The sequence below is a fragment of the Mizuhopecten yessoensis genome, unplaced genomic scaffold (assembly GCF_002113885.1).
Source record: "Mizuhopecten yessoensis strain PY_sf001 unplaced genomic scaffold, ASM211388v2 scaffold8123, whole genome shotgun sequence".
Lineage (NCBI taxonomy): Eukaryota > Metazoa > Mollusca > Bivalvia > Pectinida > Pectinidae > Mizuhopecten > Mizuhopecten yessoensis.
Genome location: NW_018407390.1, coordinates 2,038,655 through 2,059,810, shown reverse-complemented (window position 1 = coordinate 2,059,810; position 21,156 = coordinate 2,038,655). Strand labels below are relative to the sequence as shown.

The 21,156-nt window shown below is 36.2% G+C and overlaps 1 protein-coding gene across 1 annotated transcript in view; it reads right to left on the bottom strand.

The window, feature by feature from the left end:
* LOC110455050 overlaps positions 1-18,719 on the bottom strand; it is a 33,819-nt gene extending 15,100 nt beyond the window's left edge. Inside the window, exon 1 of the mRNA XM_021504967.1 lies at positions 18,643-18,719. Within this exon, the coding sequence (XP_021360642.1) occupies positions 18,643-18,691 (49 nt within the window). The 5' untranslated portion in view covers positions 18,692-18,719. The remainder of the gene's footprint in view (positions 1-18,642) is intronic.
* Between the last annotated feature and the right edge of the window lie 2,437 nt (positions 18,720-21,156).

Below are 21,156 nucleotides of genomic sequence, written 5' to 3'. Positions count from 1 at the left end.
GGGGGGGGATGTACCGTATACCATGTTTTTACATGGATTGTAATGTCGTCTTTTGATATTTTTCACTTCAACGTTCACAATACAAACACCAACGCTTTTGTTATATGTGTGCGACTCGTAGTTCTCTCAGACGTGTCGGTGATCCCATTGTAACCATCGGATATCCCCGCCGTGTGCAATTAAGTATACAACGGTACAAGATATGGTAATGTCTAGTTAGCTTTATGTCGTCTTACCCCACCTTTAAAAAACCCAAATGCTTAATGTGTCATAAAACAATGCAAAACTATCATTTTGCTAAGGTTTAAACCAACCATAATTATTTAAACCATCATGACGATTCCATTTGTTTATCCCCTGAGAGGAAGATAAACAGTTAAAACATCTATGGTGGTATCTCGTAAAACTTACAAGTCATTTTATAGAAAAACCACATGATCATTTCTCCCGCCAATACTTGATACGATCTAGTAAGGAGACTGTTAATAACGGTCATTAAGTGTTGAATACGGCCTGGTGTATACATATAAATGGATACATTGCGAATAGAAAACATTTAGTCTCGTATGCCCATCCATCACGACCAGCAAGCCAAGTGATTTTCTAATAGCCCTGGTTACAAATTAATTCCTTTATTTTGATGGTAATTGCAACATTTCCGACATATGCTTTGGGTATTCTGTAGCGAGATTGAAAAAACTAATTAAAAGAGAAGATGGCATATATTTCATTTTTCCGCATTCATGACAGGCGTAAAGTCGGTATCACAGAAAATTAAACGGAACTCTCTAGAGGGAAGTCGTCTGCTCCAGCGCCACTAGAAAACGACAACGAGTACCAACCATTCATAATCAAGGACAGATGATTGAAGACCCTTTTTCCTCCTGGTTTAAAGGAAATCTGTAGGAGTTCTTATGACTTTTTGCTGTATTTTCCCGGCAACCTGACATTGGCTTCTGATAAATGATAAAGTATCGGTAATAAAGACATTCTATATAATGCTGTATGTTCTGAGATATTTGATATGTGCATACATAATCAATATTGAGATATCTTTTATTTATTTTTGGGTCAATTAAGTAAAGTTACAGGCTGATTTCATCTGAAAATAATATATTGTCCGAGCGAGGTCTAGCCCCAATGTATTTTAGATTCGGTAGATAATATGCTTGTATGACGTTGTATTTAGTTTGTTGCTAAATCGTAAGAGGCTAAATTTTAATGAAATATCGTATATATATTTATTACTTTAAATATTCAATATAACATTTTAAAATAATTGTTAATAAATTTTGCATATTTCATTACATACAAGTTATATACTTTTTCCTGTACATTCAAGATTGCCAAAAATATAAATAAATGGTTTGTTAGTGATATCCTAGCTTTTCATATTACCATTTCATTTACTATTAACATTTTTCATGGCTTTATGAACTATATACAAGCAACAAAAACAGTAAGTAATACAAAATATTGTCCATGTTGTTTACTCAGCTGAAAATAAAATAACCAACATCCGTAATGTTTGTGAATCAAATAATAAATTATTAGATATATGGGCTCATTTCTTATCCCGAAAAAGGTTTATGTTCCCTGCCACATAATTCTCTTTCGTTTACCGTTTAAGCAAATGTAAAACAAACGATGTGGATTTTAATCAGGAAAATGGTCGACGGATAACTGCTAGCTGCTACATTTGGAATGGATTCAAACAATGTTAAATATCACATGCTTTATTATGTAGAAATACAATTGACGATTGGAATGAATAATTTTTGTTTTCTGAATGCATTATTGTATACGTTTTTATCAATGACACTTATGCAACACTTCAGAAAATATTAAGAGCTGGATACTTTCCGCGCGTACTTCTCCAAATGCTCCATGTTTTTATTTTTATTGTATTAATATTTAGAGACCCGTAGATAAACAAGGTCCCACATGTATCTAGTTGCCTAGTGATCATAAAACATCGCTGTTCAAACATTTGCAAAAAACTGTCAACGGCTCCTGACATTGTGTCTTACAGGGGTCTACAAAATTTAAGTCTACACAAAATTTATATATTTTTCATTTAATTCAACAAAATATTCGTTTTAATAATACTTTGAAGCGGCAAGCAAATAAATAGTGTATGCTGGTCTTTTTATTTTATTTTTATTTATAATCTTGTAGGAGAGATCGGTTTCGTATCGACTTCGTGTTCCGATATTTCCTTGTGACACTGTGGTAAGATTTGTTTTTTAATTGATTCATAAAAGTGTTTACAAGGAATTAAAGAGTCGTTCAGGGTATTTGATACAGAGGGCATTTTAGCACTATCTTTAATGTCTTTTATTCCTAGTATACTCTCTCTTCAAATACATGTATACTTTCTCCACAGAATTAGCACATAAAATGGTTCATAGATATTACATGTTGATTAAACCGGAGAGAAAAGCCATAAAACATGGTCAAAATAATATTTACCGTAATTAAATGACAATATCTCCTCGGAAGTACCTGATTTATCTAAACAGCAATGAAAGTGATATGGCAGATATGAGGAAGAGCTAATTTGGCCGCAGATTTACCTTGCCAGCGTTCGGTCGTTAGTAGCTGATTAAACTGTATCGGTTACACAATAAAGCCTTACTCACACTCAACTCTAGTCTGATACTGGATAGACGTCACCATTAACCATACGACATACCCCATCATAACACATCCGGTATACCTCTCCACACAACATTTTATTAAACTTTCATGACACTTCTGGAAATCAGATATAGTAATTTTCCGTATCAATTGCATACTAAACATTACTGCACAGTAGGATAATTTCATTGCTTTGTATTTATATGCCTAAACTCACAGACGACCATATGTATCCCAAAGTCAGGGACAGGTATTATAAAGGTAAATAACTGATATTTGTTTGTCTCAAACAATCATATATTATTGTATATTCTGCAGTCAATTTGTACTAGCGGGCTTCATGGAATATGCATGTAACCGGTCTGCGTTCATACCGGTATGAACATTAAAAATAAACGGCGTTCAGTCCTGATACAAATGTCCAGGAGTCGTTTATTGTGTTATATACTCTTCATGCAGTTTGTTTGTTTAGGGTTTGACGTCATTGCAAGAGCCATGGTCATATGAGGCCGGGTGCCTAGGGAGACACAACAGCCAGGGTCATATGAGGACGGGTGACTAGGGAAACACAACAGCCATGGTCATATGAGGCCGGGTGCCTAGGGAGACACAACAGCCAGGGTCATATGAGGACGGGTGACTAGGGCCGCAACAGCCAGGGTCATATGAGGACGGGTGCCTTGGGAGACACTGCCTGAAACAAAGTAGACAGAAAAGAAAGAAGACAGAAAAGATAGGAAACGAAAAATATCCCAAGTGTTGCAATATTAATAATAACCTAGTCGTAGGTCGTCTCAAAGCGGTTCACAAATTATTATCCGTGGTTATAGGGCCTCTGTCACCAGCCAATACCTTTCTCAACTCCCTGGGGAGCATACAGTCAGTGCTGCCAATTCTGTGCTCACAGCTAGCATTCAACAATTCTAGCACTGCCCAACCACGTACTCATTTACAGCTGAGTAGACTGGAACAAGCAGAGATCAATTTTAGTTTCTTCCATGCCCCATTTCGTAGACGACACAGAAGTAAACCCCCGATTCTGCAGGGGGCACCACATTAGTCGCCTTTTACAATACACATGCAGTCGGATACAACAGGCCTATTCTTTCCCCGAACCTGCACGGGTTCATGGAATCATAGATGATTCCTAGTTGTCTTGTCCTAAATCTTGTAATTAATTAGGCAATCAGATGTAACTATGTTATACAGGATTTATTTGAAGTTAAGGAACAAATAGATACTATGGAATTCGGATATAATTGGCTGTATCTTTTAAATACATAAGAACGAATTCGATTTCAAAGTCAAAACAAAAAGACAACGAAGGGAAATGATGGAATTTAATAACAAACAGAAAATAATTACATAAAGAAATTGTGTAAATTAGATGAACAGGAAACGTACTCGTTTTTGCGCCATATGTGAAGTACCTTCAAAGTAAAATGTAAATGTAGGTTATGAGATATTCTGAAGCAAACCTTACTAATTCGTATTCCTGGAGGACACTGCAAGCATATGATCTCTACATGTCATATATTTATATTATGATATATTATGTTAGGATTGTTATAATATGTTATCTATTATGTTACGTTATGTATGTTATATCATGTTAACGACCGTTTCTTTTATTTGATTTGTAGATTTAACCATTTCAGACTGAAAATAATGTCCAAGTTGAGTGATAAATCTAAATACGAGTCCCGAGTCCTATACTCATAGGACTTTGATGGGACTCATACAATTACTGGAAATACTGAAATTCAACATTGTGACACCCACTGTTTTTGGCAATACAGTTGAAAAGGACCCTTGAAAATGTAATGTAGATTGATCACTGTAAAGGCTAGAGAGAAACGTTACGATTGTGAACAATTATTATTACTATATTCTTACCGGCCCATCAACATATAGAGGTAATTAGGGCCAATAAAATTAGACAAAACATCTTAAAGGAAAAACATTAAACAAACGAAAATGTAAGACTAACGTCAACTTGAATACATTGTAAAAGTGGCTATGGTTTAGTTATATCTTTTTGAACAGACCTACAGTTTTGTGACCATTATTGTAACGCTATTTGTTGATATCTAAGTTAAAAATAGAAACTAGCATCGTCTTTGGCTTGTACTTTTAATGAGGAGTGCCACTCACACTAAGGGTAACATTTTTGTTAATTCTCTCTAAATCGTCTTAGAACGTATTTAACATATTCTCTATAATATAGCTTGAATATTTTCTGTGCCCTTGTTATCCACTACTTCTCTGTTCAACCGGTTCAACATCTCATATGTCACGTTGTATTCACCGTTCACTTATTTTGTCAGTTTTTATTATTTCAATAACTACTCTAGCGTTTTATGCAATTATTCTTTATGATATGATTGGTTGGAATCAGGAAACATACTTTCGTAGGAAATTTGGGTAAAGGATTAACGGAATAAGATGTATCACCAATATATTTACACTATTCACCAAGTTACACTGTTGTAATGTCTTGTTATTCCAAACTTACCAATGTTGACCTTACACTGTATGCATGTATTTTATTTTGATTGTTGGATGACCCTTTCTGCCATCCTGTCGTGCCTGTTGTTAGCATCCAGCTTGCCACACTACGAACGTCGTTATCACAGGATTTTTTATCCGCCATCTTTATCATTGCATTTTCATATAAATGAATATGATGAAAACTAGCAATAAAACTAGTTATTTTCATTGTTTAATATATGTTATTTAATTCGTTTTATGTTTGATCTTTGTCTTTGAAACGGATTGGATTTCCTCAAATATTTGAACAAAAAAGTTTCAACACTTATGCATGAATCAAAATATTGAAATCAGGATCAATCGCCACATGACGATAAGAACCTTGATTGTCATTTCACCTCGAATTTACAACGTGTACGATTCACATAAAATACAGTCACTCAAAGAGATAATCAAACGATGACTTCCAGCAGTGACGTTTTAGATAATTACATTATACAGTAGCTATAGTTAAGCGTTACGTCGCCATTAAATGATGACGTTAGATTTAACGTCGGAGTTGCCGTGCTGACAATATGTACAGTACAACGTCGGAGTTGCCGTGCTGACAATATGAACAGTACAACGTCAGAGTTGCCATGCTGACAATATGTACAGTACAACGTCGGAGTTGCCATGCTGACAATATGTACAGTATAACGTCGGAATTGCGGTTCAGTACAACATCAGTGTTGCCGTGCTGACAATTTGTACCGTACAACGTCAGAGTTGACATGCTGACAATATGTACAGTACAACGTCAGAGTTGCGATGCTGACAATATGTACAGTACAACTTCAGAGTTGCCGTGCTGACAATACGTACAGTACAACGTCGGAGTTGATGCAGTGACAATATATACAGTACAACATCAGAGTTGCCGTGCTGACCATATGTTCAGTACAACGTCGGAGTTGCTGGAATGACAATATGTACCGTACAACGTCGGATTTGCTGTTCTGATAATATGTACAGTACAACGTCGTCAGTACAACATCAGTGTTGCCGTGCTGACAATTTGTACCGTACAACCTCAGAGTTGACATTCTGACAATATGTACAGTACAACTTCAGAGTTCCCGTGCTGACAATATGTACAGTAGAACGTCGGAGTTGCTGTAATGACAATATCTACCGTACAACGTCGGCGTTGCCGTGCTGACAATATGTACTGCTGTGCTGATAATATGAGCAGTACAACGTCGGAGTTGCTGTAATGACAATATCTACCGTACAACGTCGGCGTTGCCGTGCTGACAATATGTACAGTACGACGTCGGATTTGCTGTAATGACAATATGTACAGTTCAACGTCGGAGTTGCCGTGCTGACAACATGTACAGTAGAACGTCGGAGTTGCTGTAATGACAATATATACAGTACATCGTCGGAGTTGATGTGCTGACAATAGTACAACATCAGTGTTGCCGTGCTGACAATTTGTACCGTCCAACGTCGGAGTTGACATGCTGACAATATGTACTGTACAACGTCAGAGTTGCGATGCTGACAATATGTACAGTACGACGTCGGATTTGCTGTAATGACAATATGTACAGTTCAACGTCGGAGTTGCCGTGCTGACAATATGTTCAGTACAACGTCGGAGTTGATGCAGTGACAATATATACAGTACAACATCAGAGTTGCCGTGCTGAAAATATGTTCAGTACAACGTCGGAGTTGATGCAGTGACAATATATACAGTACAACATCAGAGTTGCCGTGCTGAAAATATGTTCAGTACAACGTCGGAGTTGATGCAGTGACAATATATACAGTACAACATCAGAGTTGCCGTGCGGACCGTATGTTCAGTACAACGTCGGAGGTGCTGTGCTGACAATATGTACAGTCTAGCGTCGGAGTTGATGTAGTGGCAATATGTACCGTACAACGTCGGATTTGCTGTGCTGCTAATATGTACAGTACAACGTCGTCAGTACAACATCAGTGTTGCCGTGCTGACAATTTGTACCGTCCAACGTCGGAGTTGACATGCTGACAATATGTACTGTACAACGTCAGAGTTGCGATGCTGACAATATGTACAGTCCAACTTCAGAGTTGCCGTGCTGACAATATGTACTGCTGTGCTGATAATATGAGCAGGACAACGTCGGAGTTGCGGTGCGGACAATATGTACAGTACAACGTACGAGTTGCCGTGCTGACAATATGTTCAGTACAACGTCGGAGGTGCTGTGCTGACAATATGTACAGTAAAGCGTCGGAGTTGATGTAGTGACAATACGTACCGTACAACGTCGGAGGAGCTGTAATGACAATATGTACAGTTCAACGTCGGAGTTGCCGTGCTGACAACATGTACAGTAGAACGTCGGAGTTGCTGTAATGACCATATGTACCGTACAACGTCGGCGGTGCCGCGCTGACAATATGTACAGTACAAATTCAGAGTTGCCGTGCTGACAATATGTACTGCTGTGCTGATAATATGAGCAGGACAACGTCGGAGTTGCGGTGCTAACAATATGTACAGTACAACGTCGGATTGGCCGTGCTGACAATATGTACAGTCTAGCGTCGGAGTTGATGTAGTGACAATATGTACCGTACAACGTCGGATTTGCTGTGCTGATAATATGAGCAGTACAACGTCGGAGTTGCGGTGCTGACAATATGTACAGTACAACGTCGGAGTTGATGTAGTAACAATATGTACAGTACGACGTTGGAGTTGATGTAGTGGCAATATGTACCGTACAACGTCGGATTTGCTGTGCTGATAATATGAGCAGTACACCGTCGGAGTTGCGGTGCTGACAATATGTACAGTACAACGTCGGAGTTGATGTAGTAACAATATGTACAGTACGACGTTGGAGTTGATGTGCTGACAATATGTACAGTACAAGGTCGGAGTTGCTGTGCTGACAATATGTACAGTATAACGTCGGATTTGCTGCAATGACAATATATACAGTACAACGTCGGAGTTGATGTAGTGACAATATATACAGTACAACATCAGAGTTGCCGTGCTGACCATATGTTCAGTACAACGTCGGAGTTGCTGTGCTGACAATATGTACAGTACAAGGTCGGAGTTGCTGTGCTGACACTATGTACAGTACAACGTCGGAGGTGCGGTGCTGACACTATGTACAGTACAACGTCGGATTGGCCGTGCTGACAATATGTACAGTAGAACGTCGGAGTTGCTGTAATGACTATATATACAGTACAACGTCGGAGTTGCTGTAATGACTATATATACAGTACAACGTCGGATTTGCTGTAGTGACAATATATACAGTACAACATCAGAGTTGCCGTGCTGACCATATGTTCAGTACAACGTCGGAGTTGATGTTCTGACAATATGTACAGTACAACGTCGTATTTGCTGTAATGACAATATACAGTACAACGTCGGAGTTGATGTAGCGACAATATATACAGTACAACATCAGAGTTGCCGTGCTGACAAAATGTACCGTACAACGTCGGAGTTGCTGTGATGACAATATATACAGTACAACATCAGAGTTGCCGTGCTGACCATATGTTCAGTACAACGTCGGAGTTGCTGCGCTGACAATATGTACAGTACAACGTCGTAGTTGCTGTGCTGACAATATGTACAGTACAACGTCGGAGTTGCTGTGCTGACACTATGTACAGTACAACGTCGGAGTTGCCGTGCTGACAATGTGTACAGTTTAAAATCAGAGTTGCTGTGCTGACAATATGTACAGTACAACGTCAGAGTTGCTGTGCTGACAATATGTACAGTACAACGTCGAAGTTGCCGTGCTGACAATGTGTACAGTTTAAAATCAGAGTTGCTTTGCTGACAATATGTACAGTACAACGTCAGTGTTGCCGTGCTGACAATATGTACAGTACAACGTCGGTTTTGCTGTAATGACAATATATACAGTACAACGTTGGAGTTTATGTAATGACAATATGTTCAGTACAACGTCGGAGTTGATGTAGTGACAATATATACAGTACAACATCAGAGTTGCCGTGCTGACCATATGTTCAGTACAACGTCGGAGTTGCTGTGCTGACAATATATACAGTACAACGTCGGATTTGCTGTAATGACAATATATACAGTACAACGTCGGAGTTGATGTGCTGACAATATGTACAGTACAAGGTCGGAGTTGCTGTGCTGACAATATGTACAGTATAGCGTCGGAGTTGATGTAGTGACAATATGTACAGTGCGACGTCGGAGTTGCCGTGCTGACAATATGTACAGAACAACGTCGGAGTTGATGTAGTAACAATATGTACAGTACGACGTTGGTGTTGATGTGCTGACAATATGTACAGTACAACGTCGGAGATGCTGTGCTGACAATATGTACAGTACAACGTCAGTGTTGCCGTGCTGACAATATGTACAGTACAACGTCAGAGTTGCCGTGCTGACAATATGTACAGTACAACATCAGAGTTGCCGTGCTGACAATATGTACAGTACAACGTCAGAGTTGCAATTCTGACAATATGTACAGTACAACGTCAGAGTTGCAATTCTGACAATATGTACAGTACAACGTCGGATTGGCCGTGCTGACAATATGTACAGTACTGCTGTAATGACAATATACAGTACAACGTCGGAGTTGATGTAATGACAATATGTACAGTACAACGGCGGAGTTGCCGTGCTGACAATATGTACAGTACAACGTCGGTTTTGCTGTAATGACAATATATACAGTACAACGTCGGACTTGATGTAGTGACAATATATACAGTACAACATCAGAGTTGCCGTGCTGACCATATGTTCAGTACAACGTCGGAGTTGCTGTGCTGACAATATGTACAGTATAGCGTCGGAGTTGATGTAGTGACAATATGTACAGTGCGACGTCGGAGTTGCCGTGCTGACAATATGTACAGTATAACGTCGGAGTTGCTGTGTTGACAATATGTACAGTACAATGTCAGTGTTGCCGTGCTGACAATATGTACAGTACAACGTCGGAGGTGCGGTGCTGACACTATGTACAGTACAACGTCGGAGTTGCAGTGCTGACAATGTGTACAGTTTAAAATCAGAGTTGCTTTGCTGACAATATGTACAGTACAACGTCGGAGTTGCTGTGCTGACAATATGTACAGTACGACGTCGGATTTGCTGTAATGACAATATACAGTACAACGTCGGAGTTGATGTAATGACAATATGTACAGTACAACGTCGGAGTTGCTGTAATGCCAATATATACAGTACAACGTCGGAGTTGATGTAATGACAATATGTACAGTACAACGGCGGAGTTGCCGTGCTGACAATATGTACAGTACAACGGTCGGAGTTGCCGTGCTGACAATATGTACAGTACAACGTCAGAGTTGCTGTGCTGACAATATGTACAGTACAACGTCGGAGTTGCAATTCTGACAATATGTACAGTACAACGTCGGAGTTGCTGTGCTGACAATATGTACAGTACAACGTCAGTGTTGCCGTGCTGACAATATGTACAGTACAACGTCAGAGTTGCTGTGCTGACAATATGTACAGTACAACGTCGGAGTTGCGGTGCTGACAATGTGTACAGTTTAAAATCAGAGTTGCTGTGCTGACAAAATGTACAGTATAACGTCGGAAATGCCGTGCTGACAATATATACAGTACAACGTCGGAGTTGCCGTGCTGACAATATATACAGCACAACGTCGGAGTTGCCGTGCTGACAATATGTACAGTACAAAGTCGGATTGGCCGTGCTGACAATATGTACAGTACAACGTCGGATTGGCCGTGCTGACAATATGTACAGTACAACGTCAGAGTTGCCGTGATGACAATATGTACAGTACAACGTCAGAGTTGCCGTGCTGACAATATGTAAGTACAACGTCGGAGTTTCTGTAATGACAATATATACAGTACAACGTCGGAGCTGATGTAGGGACAATATATACAGTACAACGTCGGAGTTGATGTAATGACAATATGTACAGTACAACGTCGGAGTTGCCGTGCTGACAATATGTACAGTACAACGTCAGAGTTGCCGTGCTGACAATATGTAAAGTACAACGTCAGAGTTGCTGTGCTGACAACATGTACAGTGCAACGTCAGTGTTGCCGTGCTGACAATATGTACAGTACAACGTTAGAGTTGCTGTGCTGACAATATGTACAGTACAACGTCGGGGTTGATGTAGTGACAATATGTACAGTACAACGTCGGAGTTGCTGTGCTGGCAATGTGTACAGTACAACATCAGAGTTGCCGTGTTGACAATATGTACAGTACAACGTCGGAGTTGCCGTGCTGACAATATGTACAGTTCAACGTCGGAGTTGCCATTCTGAAAATATGGACAGTACAACGTCGGAGTTGCCGTGCTGACAATACGTACAGTGCAACGTCGGAGTTGCCGTGTTTACAATATGTACAGTAGAACGTCGGAGTTGACGTGCTGATAATAAGTACAGTACAAGGAGTTCCTTTTAGTCGCCCATGACTCATTTTATGCACTTTGTTTACGTACTCCTTCAGTTGGACTTATTGACATAATATTATTTCCCAAATATTGATAATAACATTGAACTACAGTTGTATCATATAATGATTTGGAAGAATTGCAAAATAAGGATAAATGTGTGATGCAATGCCACCAACTACTTAAAGTTAGGTTTAAAAAGCATGCTTTGATTTTAAAACAGAAACGATATCCTTCAGTTAATCATGTAATAAAAACCAAATACGCAATGTTGTCGTTGTATATTTAGAATGAAATCCCCATATGCAAAAAAACAACATTTCAATTCATAATTTTTTTTCCATTTGTTTACTTGCCTTCCCTCCCCCAGAATTTCTCATCTATAATTAAATAAACGTAGATATAAGCAGTAATTTGGACCAGGTGAGATTAAATCAAATGACATCCTAAATTAAATCGCTATTCACATCAAAATAAGGGGGTAGGGGATCGCATCATTTTTGTTTATTATCAGTAGGGGTAGACAATCCTGAACATAAACTTGAAATTAAGTTCAATTGTAAAATATATTATGCTGTAAGAAAGATAATGGTTTATTCAAATAACTGATATTTTGTCAAATTTGAAAACAACTTCTGTGATCTATGCTCTCCAATAGATCCACATTTTTTTAAAAACCGAGGAGGTGTTATGAATAAAAGTAAGATCTGTAATAAAATAGTCAAAACAAGAAAAGAACACACTGTGTTAATATTATATATCATAACTATTTTCCAGCTGACATACATTAAGACAAATCATTAAGTTAGATACTGAACTTATGACAACTAATCACACCTATACAGACAATAAATGACTCTATGTTGATAACATGGAATTATCAGCATCAGGTCTCGATTTGTCTGTTTCTGCACGATTGAAAACTGACAAAGAAAGAACATCTGTTAGATCATATTTGTATCTCCGACGTAGACGTTTGTGCTATCACTTATATTTATTTATATATTTACCGATAGTTGTTTATCAGCTTCAACTTATGGAAGATTTAATGGTTACACGTTTCAAATAATCTTTTTATAATGCTTGAAAACAAACGCTTGCTTTTATTGCTAACTGATGAAATCCACCTAGAAATCCGTTTATTTGAGTTTTTAGTGCATGTTGTTATAACACATGTCACGGGGCGGTTGGTGACAAGGCTGATGCCATGAAGCGGTTAGCATAAAAAAACAGAAGTGTCAATATAACCGTTAATCTAATCGATAACTCTGAGGCAAAATACGAACTAAGAGAAGATTGCAGGAAGACCTTTAAAAAATACAAGGAGAATACATCGGGCGAGCGGGGGTTTCGATTTTTTTTTTCTTTTTCTTTTTCATCGATAATAACCGCCATGTAATTCTAGGTCAAATCCAAGTAAAGTCCTCGTAACCAAACCGGCAAAATAGCAACTGAGCAACAATGCGCGATAATGAGCAAAATGATAATGTCGACCTCATTTCAAGTATATAAATAGTATACTCCCTCTGAGATAACGATGGCGAAATTAAAAAATTAGCTGGAATTCATGAAAGGTCTTTTAATGATTATGGAAGTAATCAATTTGGTATGCATATAAAAAGTTTCGGTACATGTGAACAAAACAAAATCATCTCTGCAAAACTTTCAGCAAATTTCTACACCAAATGCCTTTCTTTCTCAAGATCTATATTTATGCTACGACTGCCTTTTGTTTAATCATGAAAAAAACTTAAACATAAATTGTTTAAAGTTGAAATAGTATCTTGAAATATATCTAAAATTCTTCTCAAAAATGAAAGTGAACATAAGGTAAGTATGTTTGGTTATTATTTGTTTTTTAACACATTTACATCCTATTTCAGGAGTCAATTGTTAGATGTAATAAAACTGTTCAATTTAACGTTTGAAAAAAACATTATCACTTAAAGGGAACACTTGACTGTATATTCACAGTAAAAAGTATCGATTAAATATGAAAAACACCATCACAAAAGAAGCCTCAATGATTAAAAACAACAAAGATAATGAAGCTTAAAAAACTGTTAAAATGGTTATGACAAAGCCTTACAGAGGAAAACAACATTGCAAACGACGCCACAGTGGCTAAAACAACGTAGTCAACGAAGCCTAAAAGATTAAAAACAAGATTGCTAACTAAGCAAATTAAAAACAACATGACTAACGAAGCCTGAAAGCCTAAAAACATAGTACGGCAAACGAGGCCTCAATTATTAAAATGAACATAGTAACGAAGTCAAATAGGTTACAAATAAAATAGCTAAAAAAATGTTAAAAACGCGATGGATAACGAAGCCCAAAACATTTAAAACAGCATGGCAAATGAAGCGTCAATGAGTAATTACAACATGGATTACGAAACCAAAAAACTAAAAACAAACAACAGTATTGCAAACTAAACTTCAATGTTAAAAAACCCAGCACGACTACCGAAGCCTTAAAGATTGAAGAACATGGCTAACGAAGCCTGAAAGATAAATAAAAAATGTCTACTGAATCCTAAAGGATTAAAGATAGCATGGAAAACGAAGCCGCATGATAGAGATAGCATGCTCACGAAGCCAAAAAAGATAGCAGTTAAAATAGCTAACGGAGACTTGCTGTTAAAATCACTATTGATAACGAAGCCTAACGATTGAGGTTACTGGTGTTATATGTTAGCATTTCTTTAACCTCCAGGACACGTCCTCATTTACATGTGTTATTGAGGTTACGTGTCATTACTAGAGGATTCAGAGAACATGAGGATAGCTTTAAAAAATAAATACTGTAAGATAATACAGGCGTTTACACGGTCGGGAGTAGAGCAAAGCGTAATGTCATGTGATTGCATTTCATTTTACCTAGTCAAAATAGTGTAACATATGACTAACAAGTGGTACTACCGAAAAGATGAGGATGATCGCTAATGCATTAAATAATCGTAAATATTATAACAAACTATTTTTGATAACGACAAAGTGTAATTACTCAATAACTTAAAAAATGTTGCATTTAATTTTGATTTAGGGTAGTTTCTAAATCGATCACACTACTGTTGTGTTATATAGTGATTACTCTAATATTACTTTTATTGCCTCGTGTAAAACACTCTGTATGAGTCGAGCATGAGACAATATACATATATGCCATTGTGACGTCGTACTGCTGACAATAGACATGAATACAGAATGAGTATGTACAATTCTGATAATGTGATGAATTATAGAATACATGTATATCATTTTATATTCTTTTCCATTTAATAAGAAATCCTTTCTGAATTCTCCATTTAAATTCTTGACGCGTTCTATAGCTCTAAAATGAAGCTGAAACTAATTAAAGATACCGTTTTTATTACAGCTATGCTATAATAAGCATATCTATTACTCGCGGGGTATATTTTTTTTTTTATTTCTTTAGTAAGGCCCTCCGGTAAATATTTGTCAGTGAAACATCCTTTATCATTCCTTTTCTAAAATCCGCCATCATATATAATAATCATGAGAACGTTTTAGACAAGAAAAAGGCATAAACATCAAAAATAATTATCTCAATTGTGTATTTCTGATCACAAATAATTTTCACAAAGCAACAACAGTATATCGAAGTGTCAGTAAAACTATACTTCAAACTAAGAATCGATTAAAATTGGGCAAATTATGAACAATGGAAAGATTTCATTGGAGACCCTTGACTAACGACAGGGATAATAGGACCGGGCGTTCCGAAAGAAAAGAAAAACGTCTTCTTCTTTGTCGGTGATATCCGTGGCGCCACGTAAATAAGATAAAAACATGGTAATGTCATGTACTCGCATTTAGAACTCGGGTAGTGACAACAAAACCACATGGACTTTTAAATCACATAAAGAACAACATATTTAGTAAGTAACAGGATAGGCACTTTCAATATTTCAGTTATTATTTACCAATTAAGATGGTTTTTTTGAAATATCATAATTTTAGTAGATTTCCCGGACAATAAAAAACTGCTGTAAATGATTAAATGTCTTTATTTTAGCAAATTGTAAAAATAATAAATAAATAAATAAACAAACTGTTTCAAAAGCTTGAATAGTTCCGCAATTATATGTTCATTAATGAAAATGAAAAAAAAACAACAAAAAAAAACCACAAGGATAAATCAGAACTCCGCAATGTAACATAAGTATGGGGAGAATTTTAAAGTATCAAAACTATTCACTCAATTATTATATATACATATAAACCTCAAAAATGATAAATAATCGAACTTTGCAACATTTTTGAATCAGCATTTCCACAAATTCAAGTAGTTAAAAGTATGAAACAGCCGGAGCACTACCTCGTAATATTAAACTGAAATGAACCTCACTGTAAGTGTATTCTACGTATCAAAAGAAGATCATCTTTCTCAAATACTACGTTGTATCATTATTCCCAACATGGTCGATTCATCAAATTTACGAAAATGAAACCAATTCAGTTGATATCGTGTTGTGTATAGGAGAGTGATCCCAGACTAATGGATTTTATTGTTCCTCTGGGAATCACGTTTTACTACAACAATGATAACAAGTGCAATCACATTAAAGTTGTCAAATGATAACTTGGTTATGATATCATTTAAACCGGTATGTATAGAATTTAAAAAGGACAACAAAGGGATAAATAAAGCTTAGTATTAACATAGTTATATTAAAAAAGACCGCAATACATGTTTGTAAAATAAATATATAATCACTATAAATACAATATGTAATTGAATCTAAAAACCAATACGAAGCAAAATGTGACAATTGAAATTATCGGTTCTTATAACTGGCGAGTATAAATATGTGAAGATGTGATAAAACCGGAACAAAAGAAAAGTGGGTATCCATGTATGGCTTCATGGTAAATTTGTGAACAATCAAGGAAGCTGGTTTTAGCGTTTAATTACACTTTGACCTGACAGTCAATGGAGAATTAAAGTGTTGATCTTATCTAAGCTCCTATTTATCCGATCAGTCAGAAATAACGCATCTTAACTATCGGCGTTATTGGTGGTCACTTTTAGTGTCTTACTGTTTCTGTAAAACCACGTCATTTTTATGTGCCGATATAATATTTGTTTATAGTATGTGGCATTAACAAAGGTCGCATCTGATACATAAGTCACATCTCACATAGGACACATCGATACGATGTCCTTGTTTAAAGTCATCGGTTCATTCATTTGTGTCGCACACGACTAACGCGTTCTCATAACATATGGCATTATGAGTCTTCCAATCAGTATATTATTTAAATATTATGGCTTTATGAAAAAAGAAAACTTAAAAACATGTAGATCGTGCGAAAATATCATTTGATTTGGGAAAACACAGCGATGTCATATCAAGTTCGTTCCTGTAAAAACCCATTTAAGAAAAAAGTATGAGTTTCGCAGATACCCTCCTCGTGGTAATGCAAATATAATGCATATCGAATGTCTCATTTCTTGATTAGATTTCAGAATATATTAGCGAGATAACCTCGTCTGTTGGCAATGTTTCACCTCTGTTTGTTAACAAAGCTAAACCATTTTCATTGAAAGATAAGCTGACTTTGTTTTGTTTTCCGATACAGATATTTAAAAAAAAAAATTCGCATCATCTATTTTAAATATGATGTTATTTGAATAAAACTTGCCTTTTTTATTACCTTAAAGGCTTAAATAAAAAGAAAATATCTTCAACTACTCATTTATTATTAACTCAATAAAATCAACATACTTGTTTTTTTAAATGACAATTAAGAAAACCATCTCTGAATTCAACTACTTGATTATCATATTATATGTAGGAAGCAATATCCATACATAACCCAAGGCTTGGTTTCACAAACATTTAATAACATAAGATTTCCCCGTAATTGAGACAATTGTGTCTTCCTTATGAAACAATAGAAGTTACGGAACCATCTAAGTTCAAATATTTTATGAACCCAAAGTATATTCTATAAATTAAACATAGCCGTATAGAAGTACTTATGACAAATGTAGCATGGTAAGGACATATCGGTAATGAGAACAGAGCAAGATCGCAGAGAATCATATATTAATGATGATAAACAAGTAGTAATGTTAATGAGACGCGCAACTAATGCTGCGAACTTCACTGTGATTTCTATTGTGGAAATATTAAGATATTTCGAACTTAAATATTTCACAATTGATGGTGCAACCTCAACTATGAACATTTGTATTCTATTCTAGCAATCTCATATTTACAAATAGATCTCAAACATGTCATAACAAGTATAGGTAAAATCGTATAAAATCGTATTTGTGATGGAAGTAGCCAGGTGATTTAAAATGATGAATATGAAACTTGTTTTGATTTATCTGAAGTTTTACAGACCCCGTGACTTCACATGATGATTTCTCAATTAAATTATGGACGAGTGTTTTTAATTATGATTATTTATAAATAGATCAAGCGTGTAAAATTAATTTTTGAACAAAATACCAAGATAAAACTTTATTGTACAATACAAAAAATGTCATAATAAAAGATACATGCAAACACAATTATTAAAAGAAAATTTTAATCAACTGTTCATTTGATGAATTCGATTATGATAAGACAAATAATCATTGTGTTGAAAAATGTCTCAAAGGAAACATTGACTTGCAGTTAAATAATGATGAACTACTTTAAAAAGTAAAATGATCACCGTTGGAAAATGTTAACAGGAATGTGATGCACAGTTTTAAAAAATCCACATTATACAGTATACTTTTAGTGTTTTTAATGTAAGATAGAAGTAGCTCAATTGGGTATTCATAACTATGTTCCGTGAAATAATGATACTAACTGAAATACCATTTCATCATTAAATGGGTTGGTGTAGAGATTGATGTGTTGGTAAGCCTTGATGTTAACAACCGTTAAACACATCAATAAATACTGATATGTTATATATTTGATATATAATAAAGTTTTAAGTAATGTTTTACAAATATCAGTAGTTGAATAAACTCTAATCAATTAATTACCTTCCGTACTGCCACGTCTGCATCCAGACACCTCTCTGTCGTCTGCCATTGTTTGATTGTTAACACCAACTGATGCACACCACTTAATTGACGTAAATACTAGGAGACAGATATTGCGTTTGACTTTATTTTATTTTACACTCATGTTAGCATTTAGCAGAGCAATGAGATTGTAGTTGGAACATCCCACGTGCATTCTTTTGACCCTGTTTGACCCAGGTTTAATCAAACAGCAGGCGTTCTCTGTGATAATTATTACTTCTCTCTATGAGTGACATTTGACCGAAGGGAGGGATGCGCAGTGCGCATGCTCATAGAGATGCCGCAAATCGGAAAAGAGATATAAAAAATATTCATTGTAATATGTATGAATATTAATTTCGTTGGTTTAATACACATACGAGAACAGAAATACCGCATAGCGACGAGCCTGATAATCGAACGTTCTGGGAGATTTTATTACTGCAAGAACATCCTTAACATCATGGGACTGACCTTTATATTAATTCTCGTGTAGTAATGACGCATTTATTATTTAGGATAGTCTCAATGCAGGGTAATGTATATATCTGAATGATTTATAATTATATAATATTAACTATACATGAGCTAGAACAATAAAGCATGCTCCTATATCGGAACTTTAATTATACCTCGTATTGTTATGTTTTTGTATCGCTGATATATGCTATTGGATATTACACATACATACACAATATCCGCTCTGAATATGATGATATTGTGATAGAAATTTTTATTTAGTTGACTACTGACCAACAAGCTTATAACACAGGATGTCCAGAGAGAAATGTCGAAAGAGATTATGGACAAGTTGTATTGTTGTATTATGATATCATTGAGAAATATGCTATTTCTCTGTGAGATATGATATGGACGTCTTTTAGCTCGTACGTCCGTCCGTAGTAAAAACAACTTGTGTACACGATATATCATGAAACCCTCAACAACTTTAGTTAAAACTGACATCATTGTATGGTGACATTCAGTTCTATACCTGGTCAGTGTTTTGTGGTCATCCGTCAAGGTTAAAGGGTAAAACGTAACGAGTATATCTATGTGAACACTCATTTGCCTTGTTGTTTTATAATCAATACCTCCGTTATCTCACTGTGGTATTGCTTGGATTTGACTTATATTTCATATCGGCGCGTCGATGAAAAAAAAATCCCTTTCGGATTTCTTGGTTTTTGTTTGTTGTATTTTGTTTATCAACAGCTCAGCTTAGGACGTGTGTCTATATGTGAGTTATGTATGCGTGCATGTGTGTATGTGTGCTGGAGACAGGGTATGCTGATGTATTTGCTTCCTTGAAATAGCGCGGATCTTATGCTGACTTTACAGTGCTATCTCACTGAAATACCATGCCAAAGGAAACCAGCAAGGCGCTATATGAAATAAAAAGTAGCAGAAGTAGAGAGAAATAAAAAGATCCCAAATATCGCCATGCAAATCATTCGTTTGATCATAAATTTAATGCTTGAATTATAATTGGAATACCGGTTTTGTTAACATCCGTTTTCCTTCAAACCTCCTACATACATATGTTTTATAACGTTATCCTTCAAACTTCCTACATACTTATGTATTATAACGTTATCCCTCAAACTTCCTACATACATATGTATTATACCGTTATCCCTCAAACTTCCTACATACATATGTATTATAAAGTTATCGGGTTCAATTGACTTCGATTTCCGTACTGACTTGATCCGTTATCTTATTACGAGAAAGAAGCTAAAGTTACGACAATGCCACTGTTGCTATCAAGGAATACAGTACATCGTTTTCTCGTCACATGTTAAAGCATGTGGCAATATGAATTAATAGAATCTTCCCCTACCCTGAGGGTGTGACAGAGAAATCTCCAACCCGAGGGATGATGATTTTTTGTTGTCTAACCCTCGAGTAAGACAACCAAAAAAATCACCCCGAGGGTTGGATATTTCTCTGTTACGCCCTTAAGGTAGGAGATGACTATTTTTCTCCCATCCTATTATTTCAGTCAAAACACCACCGACAGTATTGTAAACAAAAACACATGTGGTGTATGACTATCGTCATTCACTTTTGATGACGTCACAATTACCGGTGACGCATTTTAATGGCGTCACAATTGAACACGTGCTAATCGGCACGAGGCTATTTCACCCTAGGGGGTGACAAGCTGATCTTTTCCGGCTAAAACGGGACACATACCTGTGAAGGATGGGAGAAAAACGTATCATATCTCTCCGAACAGTTATTGTGTAATGTCATAATTCACAAGAAAGAAGATGATTTTTAATAAAAGCCAACTCAAATCAATTTAATAATTCATTTTTGCGTTTGTACATTGAGATGTCATAGTATTCCGGGTTATAAAACTTACGTTAAACAAAATTCATTTCATGGTCATCGCAAATTTGCTTTGTGAATAGTATAATGATTATTATGTTGTTGACATGTTGATATAGACTGAAGCATTCCATGAAAGTTATAGACAGAACAGTA